Source organism: Synchytrium microbalum (assembly GCF_006535985.1).
Source record: "Synchytrium microbalum strain JEL517 chromosome Unknown SmJEL517_scf0009, whole genome shotgun sequence".
Classification (NCBI taxonomy): Eukaryota; Fungi; Chytridiomycota; class Chytridiomycetes; order Synchytriales; family Synchytriaceae; genus Synchytrium; species Synchytrium microbalum.
In genome coordinates, this window is record NW_022158358.1 from 413,666 (window position 1) to 425,927 (window position 12,262).

Sequence of the window (12,262 nt, forward strand, 5' to 3'; positions counted from 1 at the left end):
GCTGTCGAGCCTGGATCTCCTGGAAAACACGGTTTGAAAACGATACATTCCTCTTGCAACAACGCGTCACCCATTGAGTTCAATTAAACAGAACTAGCATAAGAATGGCAGTCGAGGCAGTTGTAGAAGAGCTCGCAAGAGCTGATGAATTATCTAAAAAGTCGCCAAAAGAAGCAGTGCCTTTACTCGAAGGAATATTCAACAAGACAAGAGGTAAATGAATGTTTTGACAATCTATGTCTTTTGCGAGTTGTAGGTGTTTGATGCATTCACGAACGTATCTAATTTTATCATTGAATTATTTAGGAGGAGATTCAGACGGCGTCAAGCATGCCGAAACCGCCATATTAAAGCTGGGCGAATTGTACAAGAAATTAGAGTATGTTGATTGACCATTGAACGTGATAAAGCACCCAAACAACTTGAAGACTAACTCTTCCGGAATCGCGGCATTTAGGAGAGCAACTGAATTGGCTACCTTGATTCGATCGTCAAAACCATTCTTCTTGGCCATACCAAAGGCTAAAACTGCCAAAATTGGTAACAGACAATCACAGACTCACTATACGATGAATATATATTGATTCCATCTTATTACCATAGTTCGAACACTCATTGACTTGTTTGGAGACATTCCAGGAGCACTATCGCTCCAAGTCCAAGTCTGTAAAGAGTTGATTGACTGGTCTATACAAGAAAAGAGAACATTCTTGAGACAGGCTCTAGAAACCAGATTGGTGGCATTGTATGTCGTGGTGGAACTGGATGTTATGTTGGGAGGTCATGATTGCCAACTCTTACCATCATACTAGATACCTCGACAACAAGATGTACTCGGACTCTTTACAACTCATTGGATCTCTTCTCAAGGAATTGAAGCGATTGGATGACAAGAACGTATTGATGGAAGTACAATTATTGGAAAGTCGCGTTTATCATGCTCTGAGAAACGTGCCAAAGTCACGAGTAAGGGCTTCGTTTGCTTCCGACATTGTCGATCGGATTGAATGAAAACGCATTTTTTTGCTAGGCTGCATTGACTTCAGCAAGAACATCAGCCAATTCAATCTACTGCCCACCTCTGATGCAAGCTCAATTGGACATGCAATCTGGTATCCTCCATGCCGAAGAAAAGGATTACAAGACTGCGTAAGCGGACGCTACGTAACAACCTTTGTGCTTTGTTTTGCTTAATTGGATTACGTTCAACAACTTAGATATTCCTACTTTTACGAAACTCTCGAGTCTTTTTCGTCACAAGATGATAAGAGAGCTGTATTGGCACTCAAGTATATGCTGTTGTGTAAAATCATGCTCAACTTGGTATGATTTCAGACTAACGTAATTTTTTTCTTGGCGAATTCACATCTTCGATTTTTTCTAGACGGATGATGTACACAACATCATCAATGGAAAGCTCGCTCTCAAACATGCAGGGCCTGAAGTTGAAGCCATGAAAGCGGTAGCCAAAGCACACCAAAGTCGTTCTCTTCAAGATTTTGAACGCGCTTTACGAGACTTCCAAGATGGTAGGTTTATTACTTGTGAGGCCTTATCAGTTGGTTGAAGCTCGTTGAAACTCTTTACTGTATATACGTCCAAATCAAACGCAATTGCACTTTTGGATCGAGCGACAAAAACCATTGAAGGTCGACCGTATCTGACTTCCAAAAATATTATCTAGAATTGCAAAATGATCCGATCATCAAGACCCATTTGTCTGCACTATATGATACTCTATACGAACAGAATCTTTTGAGAGTCATTGAGCCCTTCTCAAGGGTTGAAATTGCTCATGTGGCCAGTCTGGTCAAATTGCCAACACGAGATGTCGAGTCCAGGTATGTAACAAGAAAAATCCATTCCTATTTCTAGTGTATCATTTGCGAGACGATGACGATGATTCAAACCCAATTGATGTTGTTTAGATTGTCACAAATGATTCTGGACAAGGTGTTTAATGGTATTTTGGATCAAGGTGCTGGATGTTTGCTCATTTTTGAGCCTCCTTCAGCTGATGTGCGTGACCTTTTGCCAGACGATATGTTGATTTCAGTTGTTGCCGTAGTCGAGAGAGTTGCTGATATGATGAATCTTTAGAAAACTTATGAGGCTGCTTTGGATACTGTCAAACATATGGGTCATGTCGTGGACTCTTTGTAAGTGATAGAAAGTGAAGTCCTCAGCAATTTTTGCTAACCATTCTTTTCGGAAAACTAGGTACGACAAGGCGTCACAGCTCTCGTGAGAAGCTTCTTTGTATAAAACTATTGTATTGGAACGGACAGATCACCAAAATGTTCAATAAAAACGTACAGCCAAAAAAACTTGCAACAATCGTCCTACATTTTGGATTGCACCCAAAACTTGTAAACATGCCTTTATATGAACTAATATGCATCGTGAGGGCTAATGCAAAACTGATGGTAGGCAGCGCAATGGAATCTCCTTGACGATTAATGCCTTTGCGCTAAAGCTTGGTCAACTAACAACCTTTTAAAACACTTACAAAAAACAGAGCCGAGGAATAAAAGCAAGCGCCGGCATCGACCACACCAATACCGAATATGCAGCTAAAACAAAAGCATTAATGAAACTGGCTGCTCTCCATGTCCTTGATAGGAATGGAGTCGTCCGAAAATTGACACATTCAAGACCTGATGCTCTTCCATACCGAATGAAGAGATATCGAGAGGTACACTCCACTGGAAGGTACTGGATGCTCATTTAGTATCAAATGGTGCTGAAAGCTGATACTTTGTACTGCCTAGTTATATGACGATGGAGTTTGATGCCCATCCTTCGACAATGGAGTCGTTGCTAAAAGCTGTTGCTTTCGAGGAACATGTTATTAGGCATAATGTTATAAAGCTGGGTGATTCGGTGAAGAAGACAGCTTCGTTACGGCCTGAAACTATAGGTGCATCATGAGGGAAGGTGGGGTTGGAAGCTCCTTGTAAATATCATCAAACACGTTCGCATTTTGACATGGAACAGTTCTGGACGCGAATGTATTTGAAATTATCTTGTAAAAGCGTGAACGTGTTGTATCTATCTCGTCCTCTTTTCTGTGACGAACGTGAAAGATCGAGCTTGTCCAAACATCTTTTGACCTTCAAAAAAAAACAATGGATTCAAGGCGGTCGAGTGCAGCTTCGAGCAACCTGGGAAGCTCTAATAACGTGTCTCCAAAGCAGACAATAGGCTTTCAACCCTCAGTAACTATAGCTCTCAGATTGCAAAGTCTCGTTTTTAAACAAAGTGACTAACTCGTATTTTTCGCAACTAGTCGCCAACTCAATCAGACTTACGACCAGGCTCGTATCCGTCACGAAACAAGTCCACATTACCAGGATGGGCATCAGATTCAGACCAATCTAGGCGTTTGTCTGATGACGGGAGCGATTCATTGCCAGACATTGCAATCTTGCCTGGATCTCCCTCAGCTTCATCACAGCCGACAAATATTGGACATAGGCCAAAGAGACCGTCTATATCGTCTAGTGCCATTACGAGATTTGGATCACCGCCTGTGAGTTGAGAGGAGTGTGTTTGGTAGTGAAAACAATTGCGTTGCGCAAAATGTAGTGTTTTTGGTGCTGAAACTTGGGATCGTCGTACAATAGGGAAGAGGATCATCTTTTGGAAGGTCGTTTGAAGAGAACTTATTCAGACCTCCAGACCACATGTCACCACAACGTGCATCGTCACTCTTAAGTCAGCAACAACCACAACACCCATCACAGTTATCAAGCCCTCATTCATCACTATTTGGAACACCATTAAATGGATCTACGACTGACCTAATGCCACCTTCAATCGTCTCAAAGCCTCTAAGTGCCCCTGCCACGTTACAGAATCGAGCTGGTAGTTTAGGGAGCATAGATGCGTTGCCACCACCTGCACCAAGTCCCAGTGCTGGATATAGTTTATTGGCTGCTGGAATACAAGCTAGTAGTGGGGGTGTCAGTGGTAGTCCTAGTGCCGCTGCAAAGGTTGCTGGTGTTGTGGCAAAAGAGCCCAAGAAGAAAAAGGACAAGGGAGCATCGCAGCCTGATGCTGGTGGTATAGAAGGAGGTACATCGGATGCTTCGCACAAGCCTCAGAGTGGGAAGAAACCACTTAAGGAAATGACGAGAGCTGAGAGACGAGAGTTGCAAGTGAGTGTTACTACCAAATCGTTCAACATTTCACGGGCTTTTTTGTAACATCCGGCTTGCAAAAGGATCGTCAAAAAGCCGAAAAGGCAGCCAAAGCAGGAAATCCAAATGCATCAACAAACAGTAAAGCATCAACGCCAAAACCTCAACAACAACGAACAAGTAATCCCTCTACACCAACAACAGGAATGCCGTCAACTCTAACGCCAACATCAACCCAAACGAATTTACGAGTACCCGCCGAAATGAGATTTGATGATCCAAAAACTCGGTCAAAGACTGGCAAGGCTCAACCAGTACATCGAACGTTGGCTCAGAAGCCTGTATCACTGTTTTCCCACTTGACGCAATACGAAAGGGAGAATAATATATTGGCTGAATCTAAGGCTGGTGGTTATGTACATCCTGTCGTTCTGTCTCTGGGATTACAATATTCAGAGTTTTTGGTCGTTGGTGGGAATGCGAGGTGTACACATATGTTGCATGCCTTCAAGAAGGTATGGGATACCATTAAATTCTGTTTTTTGTACTTCACTGAAGCAAGCCAACTTTGTTGCTGTACTCTTAAAAGGTTATTTCGGATTACGTGACACCACCTGGAACATCCTTGTCTAGAAATCTGACCTCATATATCGGAGACCAAGTGACGTTTTTGAATGCTACAAGGCCGTTAGCCGCTAGTATGAAATCAGCTATACGAGCACTCAAATCTGAAATCACTGCTATACCCCTTGATATGCCGGATCATGATGTGAGTTCAAACTAGTCTATTGTAGCATGCAAAGATCGTTTCTCATTCCCCTTTTGCTCTTACGTGAACAGGCCAAATCTCAATTGACTTTATGGATTGACTCTTATATAAATGAAAAGATTACCACAGCTAGGATTGCCATTGTTAGTAATGCACTACCATATATGAAGGATGGAGACGTGATTTTGACTCATGGACGGTAAATGAATTGCTGCCAAAAAGGCGTATGGACTTGGGGATATGCTGAAATGTCTTTTTTCTGAATTTAGGTCATCTGTTATTCAAGACATGCTGATATTCTTTTGGAAGAGTGGTATCAAGTTCCGTGTCATTGTAGCTGATTCAAGGCCAAAGTTAGAAGGTACGAGGAGGTCCGACTGAAAAAAAGCTTAATTTGTCTGAACCCATTCATGGTGTTAAGCATCCAAGACCTCACTTTCGCTAGGTCGAGAAATGCTCAAGACACTAGTAAAAGAAAACATCCCATGTACATATATATTGACTAGTGCGGTATCTCTTGTGATTAAGGAAGTCACCAAGGTGCTGATGGGAGCTAGTGCAGTCTTATCTAATGGATCAGTCATGTCTCGTGCTGGTTCTGCACTGGTAGCAATGACTGCGAATGATTTCAAGATTCCAGTACTTGTATGCTGTGAGACATACAAGTTTTCGGATGCCTTCAGGCTAGATTCGTTTGTGTGGAATGAAATTGGTAAGTCTTTTTCAGCAAAAAAGTGTTCTTGGCAACAAAGTATGGTTTCTCACAAACCACTTTTACCGTTCTTTTCATGTAGGTGATCCAGATGAACTCGTAGACATATCCAGTCGACCACGTTCAGAATACGGATCATTATGCTCTGATTCGTATGTACAAGGCAAGGCAGATTCATCGATTCTGACGGATTGGCGAGATATTGGGCAGTTGAAATTGCTGAATCTCTTGTATGACATCACACCAGCACAATATGTATCCATGCTCGTATGTGATACGGGATGTATCCCTAGTACATCGGCTTTTGCTATTCTGAGGGAAAGTATGGTCTCACAGTAAAAGCAACAACCACAATTTAAACTGAACAATCGATGGAAGCAAAGAACAAATATATTCTTTTGAATATGAAGATGTCTACACATGCACTGAGTCTCCAATTTTACATGCAGGTTGAATGAACTTACAAAACGCAGTTGAATCTTCGTTTTTCTCCAGTGGACAGTGACAAACAACCTATAAAGAAAAATTAGTGTTGCTGCCAAATATTTTCGTTCTTCTCTCTTCTCGAATCTTTGAACGAAAGACGAAGCGAATCTTTGAACAAAAGCCTATGCGCGAATCTCGTCCTCAACCACACGCAACTGGCGCAGCGTGAGTTTTACCTATGAAAATAGGCGTGAGTTTTATCTATGAAAATAGGAATTGGTTGAGAGCATTTGTACGCTTCATGTTGGCAAAAGAAGCAGTACGCTGAGCACAAGATGCATTCCGTTAGGGACAATCGATTGCTCAATCCATTGTTTTGGACATGGAAACAATCCAGCTACAAGAGGTGCGAGAAGGGGAAGCGACTGCCGGCTCTCCCAAAACTTTCTTTTTGATGCCATTATACCTCTATTCTGACTGCTCCTCTCTTTCTGACTTTATAATATTTCCGTTTCAACAAATACAAAAACACTACACACCTGCCTTTTTGCCCCTCCTCTTTCTAAAACGCAACCCTCGTCCTCGAATCCTCCAACTTCTTAGAGACCTCCTGTGCCGTCCTGTCCAACTCCTCCGCAATGCGTCGTCGTGTTTCAGCAGGCAGCAAATTAAACTGCTCACACAAATCTCCATCAATACATCCCCGTACAGGCACATACGACGATCGATATACAAGATGATCACGACCACATAATGGTGGTGCTTCTTGCCTCATGTGCATTTCGAGAGATTGGAAGAATTCGACATCTTCTTTGGATACGAGGGGGATGAAGACTCCTACAGATCCAAAGAGGGTTGTGTAGAGGATTACTTCGCGGCCTCCGGGGACGAGAACGGTCTTTTGTACTGATGTGATTGTGTCTCCTACATAGTATTCTACAAGTCGACTCAACTAAACAGGAGAAAAAATAGTCAGCGGCAGGTATCGAACGACACCAGGCTGTCCAAGGACACCACTCGTTTTTTACCTTGTGAGCAGCACCTTGCAAATGGGGTTTCTCAAACAGCAATTTAGTTCCAGTAGGATCATCATCAACTTCTTGCGATACCTCCAATGGTAATCGCACTATAAAGAAATTACCAAACTTGTCTCCACCAGCCATGGTATCATAATCAACTTGAGTAGTACATGACAACCATCGTGGTGTAGTGTCATCTGCAAATATAATGATTCGACTATCATTGGGTTTGAATGCGCAATAATGCACAGACTCTTGAATGTCACCGACAATGATTCGATCTCCTTGAGTGTGTAGAGTTATTATACAGTTGGGGAATTGCTATAGGAAAATTGAGGATCAGCAAAAAACAGATATAGAGAACCGATCGAAATGCTGTTGCCTACCCGATTTTCACACTTTCTCAACAGCTTCTTCTTTCCCATTTCATATATACGTAATATTTTACCCATGCCAACCAATACACGACCTTGGAAGGGTGTTAAGGCACTTGGAATGTCTTCAACGGCAGTCTATATGAACAAACGAGCATGAGCAAAAGTACTCGTACTCTGTTTCACCAGACGAATTGCATACCTTATGCACAAACGTCAACGACGTTCCATCCATCGCAATACTATATATCCTCAAGAAGCCTGAACTACAGCTGCGAGGAGACAAGATAGTATCCTTGGCGGTTCCAACAACAGCAAACAATTCAGTTGGTGAAATAGCAAATCGACATACAGTGACACTAAACAGCGAGGCGAAAAAGAAAGGAGTCAAGAGCCAAAACGACGACGTTTAGCAATCAACACAATCCAAAAACACACCTGAAAGCAGCTTCATTTTCATCTAATTGAATAACTTGGAGAGTCTCTCCAGTCAATGGATTCAGCAATCGTATACACGATGCCCATTTCCCAGATTCAGCTCGTGGCAATCCAAATTGATCCGGTGGTAACTCTTCAGCTGGCTCTGATCTGATATTTGGAGCTGCTGCTTGACCATCATCACTTTCAACATCCATTCTATCATCCTGTTGGAAAAGCCAAAAAGGAGTTACTCAAGAATGTACAAGCAGCACCGCTTAGAAAATGCTAATTGATTGAAATACGTACGTCTTCTCCAGACAACAACTTGATCTTGTCAGATGGACACCATGTGTTATGATCAGCTTCGACTATAATGACGTTTCGACTTGGTTCATGTACAGCGAATTTACGTGGTGTGTATGATAATGGAACGACAGATTGGTTGAAGACGTCCCCCAGCTTCTCAACCGTCAAGATTCTACAAGGTGCGAAACAAATGGATTAGTGAGGAAAAAAAGTCACCACAAGCGGTCAAGTACCTCAATGTATTTTGAACAATAGCCACGACTCCTTCTGGACATGGCTCAGAACTGAAACTTGATGCGTATTCCAATTGCTCATAACTAGAAACATGAAAACTTATTAGAGCGACAATCACACATAACATTGAGACCTGAACTGGACAATTCAACAGTCCACGAGCATCTTGCTTGACTAAAAGGAGTTCCTTTGCTGAGTACACACCTCAACGGTATCAAACGAGTCCTTGACTGGAAAGTATACATCAACCACGGCCGTGTCGACAAAGCCAATACAGCAGAAGCACCCTGTATACTAATACGATGCAATTTGATGGCTCGGGCACCCAAGAATCGTAATCGAGTATCACTCAATTCACCAGTAGTCGGATCCAATGTTGCTCTCGTCAGTACACCATTGTTGAGACCGGCATTCAGATATAGAGTGCCTTGAGCTCGCTCAGCTCCTGTATCCATCAGTTCGGCAATACAGAGGGATTCCGGGACTGCGGATAGGGCCTGAAAAGAGAAGTCGTAAGAACATGATCCAGATAGAGCTTTGCGCATTTTTGGCATATGGGGAGTCCACATACCATAGTAGCTAGAGGCGTCAAACAGGTATCTGGATCCAATGATAGAATTCGCACACTAGTATCAGCACATCCAACCGCCTAGATCAAGGGGTGTCGGTCAGCAGAAGGCACAAACGCAGAAAAAAGAACTACTAAACACTCCCAATTTCATTCAACAAATGAACGCCTTATGTGAAAGCACAAACACGGACATACCACAAACTTGGACCTTTGACGACCTTCAGGAATAGGCCCCAATGCAAGAGCAGTAACAGGCGACAGCATTTCACGTCGCTCTTGAAATTCATTCAATTGACCCGTCATGTCCAATTCGAAATACACCAATTCGCCACTTGACAAGGCAATAATGACCTACAACGAAGTTGGTTGGAAGGGATGAGCCAAAAAATAGTCAACAGATTTGAAAGAATGCATCCACGTCTACCTGTCGCTGATTGCAAGCAGCACGAGCAATAGCCTTATTTCCTGGTGATTTCCATTCACTGACACGACGATTAGATCGAATGTGACGGATGCCTTGTGGGTACACCTGTCAAGGAAATGACGGATGAGAAGGTTAAAAAAACTCATTTACTCAGGCCAGATGTACCTGTACGAGCGCATCATCTCCCAATTGACCAGCAGTTAACGTGGGAGTAGTAGCCAGGAACCCAGTATCCGTAACCTCCTCCACAGTCTCACCAATCGACAACACCAACGTGGCATTCACAAACGATACAACAATATACGAATCGAATTCATCTCTTGAAGTAGCTCGTACAGTCCATACTGCATTAGGATTACCAGGTAATTCAGCAGGATCTGTAACTTGATTGACTTCCAATCCGTGTCGCAATATTCTGAAACTGGATCGCGAGCCTCGTCCACACAAGCCGTATATCTGCGGAGTGTCTTCATCCCGTAGGTTTAGTACTTTGGCATCTACTAGCGGACTAAGAGACTCAATCTCGTCCACTCCAGTCAAGTTACGTAAAGGTCTTGGTCGGAACGTGACTGTCACTTCAGGTGCATCTTCACCTTGTGGGAAGTCTGCTGTGCTAAATTCGGGTTGTTCGTCGTCATCATCACCCAAATTGTCAACTTGATATAGCATTCTAATGGTTGGATTGGGATGTTAGTTGTCAGAAAAACTATGAGTGTGGATGAACGCGAAGTTGAGTTTTTTTTTTGTTTTGGCATGAACTTACTGATTGCCAAATTCACTACCACAAAACAGAAACCCACTCTTCAACAAACACATTCCAGCAGCAACTGGTATCGTATCAAAGAATTTAACCCTGAAACTCTCAACGGGCCCAACAACCAAATCCGCTCCAACCCTATAATCCATCGTCAATTTAAACAAGTCACCTTCTTCAGTCTGCAGCAAGAAGAAGAATCCTCGCTTCAATTTATGTACTACGGATGATACGATTATGATTGACTTGGAAGACTCGGCATTTTCACCGTTAGCGCCGGGTTTTAGTGATAGAGCGTCCTTTCGTCGAGGTATTGGGATTCGTAGGGGTGGGTTGTTCTGATGTCTCCATGTAATATAGTTTTCAGAGCATACTAGTATGCCACTTGGACCATCTACGCCGCCTGGTACTGTTATAAGGAGATTTGATGTTGGGTTGACGGCTTCGCTCCACTTTCTCACAACGTGATTCAGACCTAAATCCAACTCGTAATACACCAATAGCTATCAGAGAGATTAAATGTGTCAGTACAAAACAAAAAGACTATAGAAGATATTCTGGCAACCTTTTCGGTATTATTGAATGCTTCCCCCGTTGGATCTTGATCTGAATCAGTATAATCGACTTCGAGACACGCAAATATAGGATTCTCAAATCCTACATCTACAGGAGCCATATGATGTACAATAGTATTCGATTTATGTGCTTCGAGAGGCGACGAAATGGTCAATTTGGCAGCTGAATCACGATTGAGAACGTATACAAGTTTTTGTTTTTCCATAGCACCTGTATGAAGCAAACAGTCAGCATTCTGAGACAAAAAAAGTGCGCTTTTTTACGAGTTACCTATCATGACGGCACGACCCTTTGGATCAGCAGCCAAGTGTTGACCGGGCACTATTCGTCGAACCCCACTTTTACCATACGTCTCCTGATGCACCTTATCGAATACATTCTTTACTGGATTGTATTCTAGAATGACTATTCGTCCTGAATCTGATCCAACAATCAGGTAATCTAGTATGATGTATCGAGTCTTTAGCTTCCTTGTCGCAAACCCACAATGTCCAAGCATCCAGTTCAAGTACCTTTTGAAGCACCTGTCAATCTAAAGGGAGCGATGGAGCGTATGATGCCAAATACTTGATGCGACAATAGGGTGTTTATCTTTCCCGTTTGTGAATCGAGTTTTAGTAATTCCAAAATGCTTCCCTTTGCGACAATGATTTCCTGCTGTTTTGTGCCGGAAAAGTTGCCCAGCACACATAGACTCAGGCCTGTCGGAGGCTGAAGTGTCAGAGCATACGTGAACATTATTTCCAATAGTACCAAAGGGTTGATTGTCGACAAAGTCTAGGTTGCAAATGTTTGAAAAAATGTGAGAATGGTTCAAAGCTAGTGACTGCAATGGCATTTGACAGCCATCCTGATGCTCTTCACGCGTAACGGGATCTGATGATGTACCTTGAACCACCTTCTATTGCACCGTGGGCTTACGTAGCAAAATCTGAAACTTTGGAAGGAGCTCGTAGCGCGTTGAAGAGAGAGTTGACTACGCGCTCTCCGTAAGCTCTCGTATTTGGATCGCGAATATAACAGATAGCAGTAAAGACCGTAGTCGTGTTTCTATTGTATTTCTCGCTAAAATAACCAATTTGTATTTGAGCTATATATCTATAATAAACCCCCACCATCTTGCCATACACTATCACAAAGCTAGAGGAGGAAGACCCACTTTTCGTCGAAGTTTTTGTACATGATCTTCTTCATCTTCATCTCTATCATCTTCCTCAAAATCCAAAGGATTATTCTCTTGAGACCTATAAACACCACGGCAAATACTCAACTGAAACTGTACATTGGCATACGTAAATGTTGGAGCCTAAAAGGAAAAATGAGTGAGGACGCGAGGATGTGAAGGAGCTCCAATCCACAGTTGGAACATCGTAAAATAATCGAAGCCAATTATTCAGGTGATTGTATGAGAGCACTCCTGGCTTTTTTGTATATGGACAACCGCTATTGAATGGATGCCATCTATGCGATACGATGAAGATCTACGAATCGAACTATTGAAGGCTGCACACTACTACGACTTGGATATACTCTAT

At 42.6% G+C, this 12,262-nt stretch overlaps 4 protein-coding genes across 4 annotated transcripts; 3 read left to right on the forward strand and 1 right to left on the reverse strand.

Annotated features, from left to right (window-relative positions):
- Window positions 1-104: 104 nt before the first annotated feature.
- SmJEL517_g02331 (uncharacterized protein) lies at window positions 105-2,248 on the forward strand (the record flags this gene model as incomplete). Its single annotated transcript, XM_031168259.1, has 12 exons — window positions 105-213; window positions 307-379; window positions 458-540; window positions 604-745; window positions 813-966; window positions 1,031-1,149; window positions 1,218-1,323; window positions 1,385-1,529; window positions 1,685-1,841; window positions 1,929-2,019; window positions 2,101-2,159; window positions 2,221-2,248. The coding sequence occupies 12 exons, from the start codon at window positions 105-107 to the stop codon at window positions 2,246-2,248; spliced, it is 1,266 nt and encodes a 421-aa protein (XP_031025829.1).
- Window positions 2,249-2,590: 342 nt separating this feature from the next.
- On the forward strand, window positions 2,591-2,931 carry SmJEL517_g02332 (uncharacterized protein; the record flags this gene model as incomplete). Its single annotated transcript, XM_031168260.1, has 2 exons — window positions 2,591-2,712; window positions 2,772-2,931. The coding sequence occupies 2 exons, from the start codon at window positions 2,591-2,593 to the stop codon at window positions 2,929-2,931; spliced, it is 282 nt and encodes a 93-aa protein (XP_031025828.1).
- Window positions 2,932-3,128: 197 nt separating this feature from the next.
- On the forward strand, window positions 3,129-5,962 carry MRI1 (S-methyl-5-thioribose-1-phosphate isomerase; the record flags this gene model as incomplete). The annotated part of the gene is made up of 9 exons (XM_031168261.1): window positions 3,129-3,218; window positions 3,290-3,532; window positions 3,627-4,160; window positions 4,226-4,657; window positions 4,732-4,911; window positions 4,983-5,110; window positions 5,181-5,272; window positions 5,357-5,623; window positions 5,706-5,962. The coding sequence occupies 9 exons, from the start codon at window positions 3,129-3,131 to the stop codon at window positions 5,960-5,962; spliced, it is 2,223 nt and encodes a 740-aa protein (XP_031025827.1).
- Window positions 5,963-6,611: 649 nt separating this feature from the next.
- Window positions 6,612-11,465, reverse strand: SmJEL517_g02334 (uncharacterized protein; the record flags this gene model as incomplete). The annotated part of the gene is made up of 16 exons (XM_031168262.1): window positions 6,612-7,001; window positions 7,078-7,389; window positions 7,455-7,580; window positions 7,645-7,801; window positions 7,881-8,086; window positions 8,169-8,340; window positions 8,402-8,485; window positions 8,607-8,899; window positions 8,974-9,051; window positions 9,169-9,324; window positions 9,398-9,502; window positions 9,563-10,067; window positions 10,161-10,654; window positions 10,717-10,937; window positions 10,998-11,168; window positions 11,240-11,465. 16 exons carry the CDS (start codon window positions 11,463-11,465, stop codon window positions 6,612-6,614), a joined length of 3,696 nt encoding a protein of 1,231 aa, XP_031025834.1.
- Window positions 11,466-12,262: the final 797 nt, after the last annotated feature.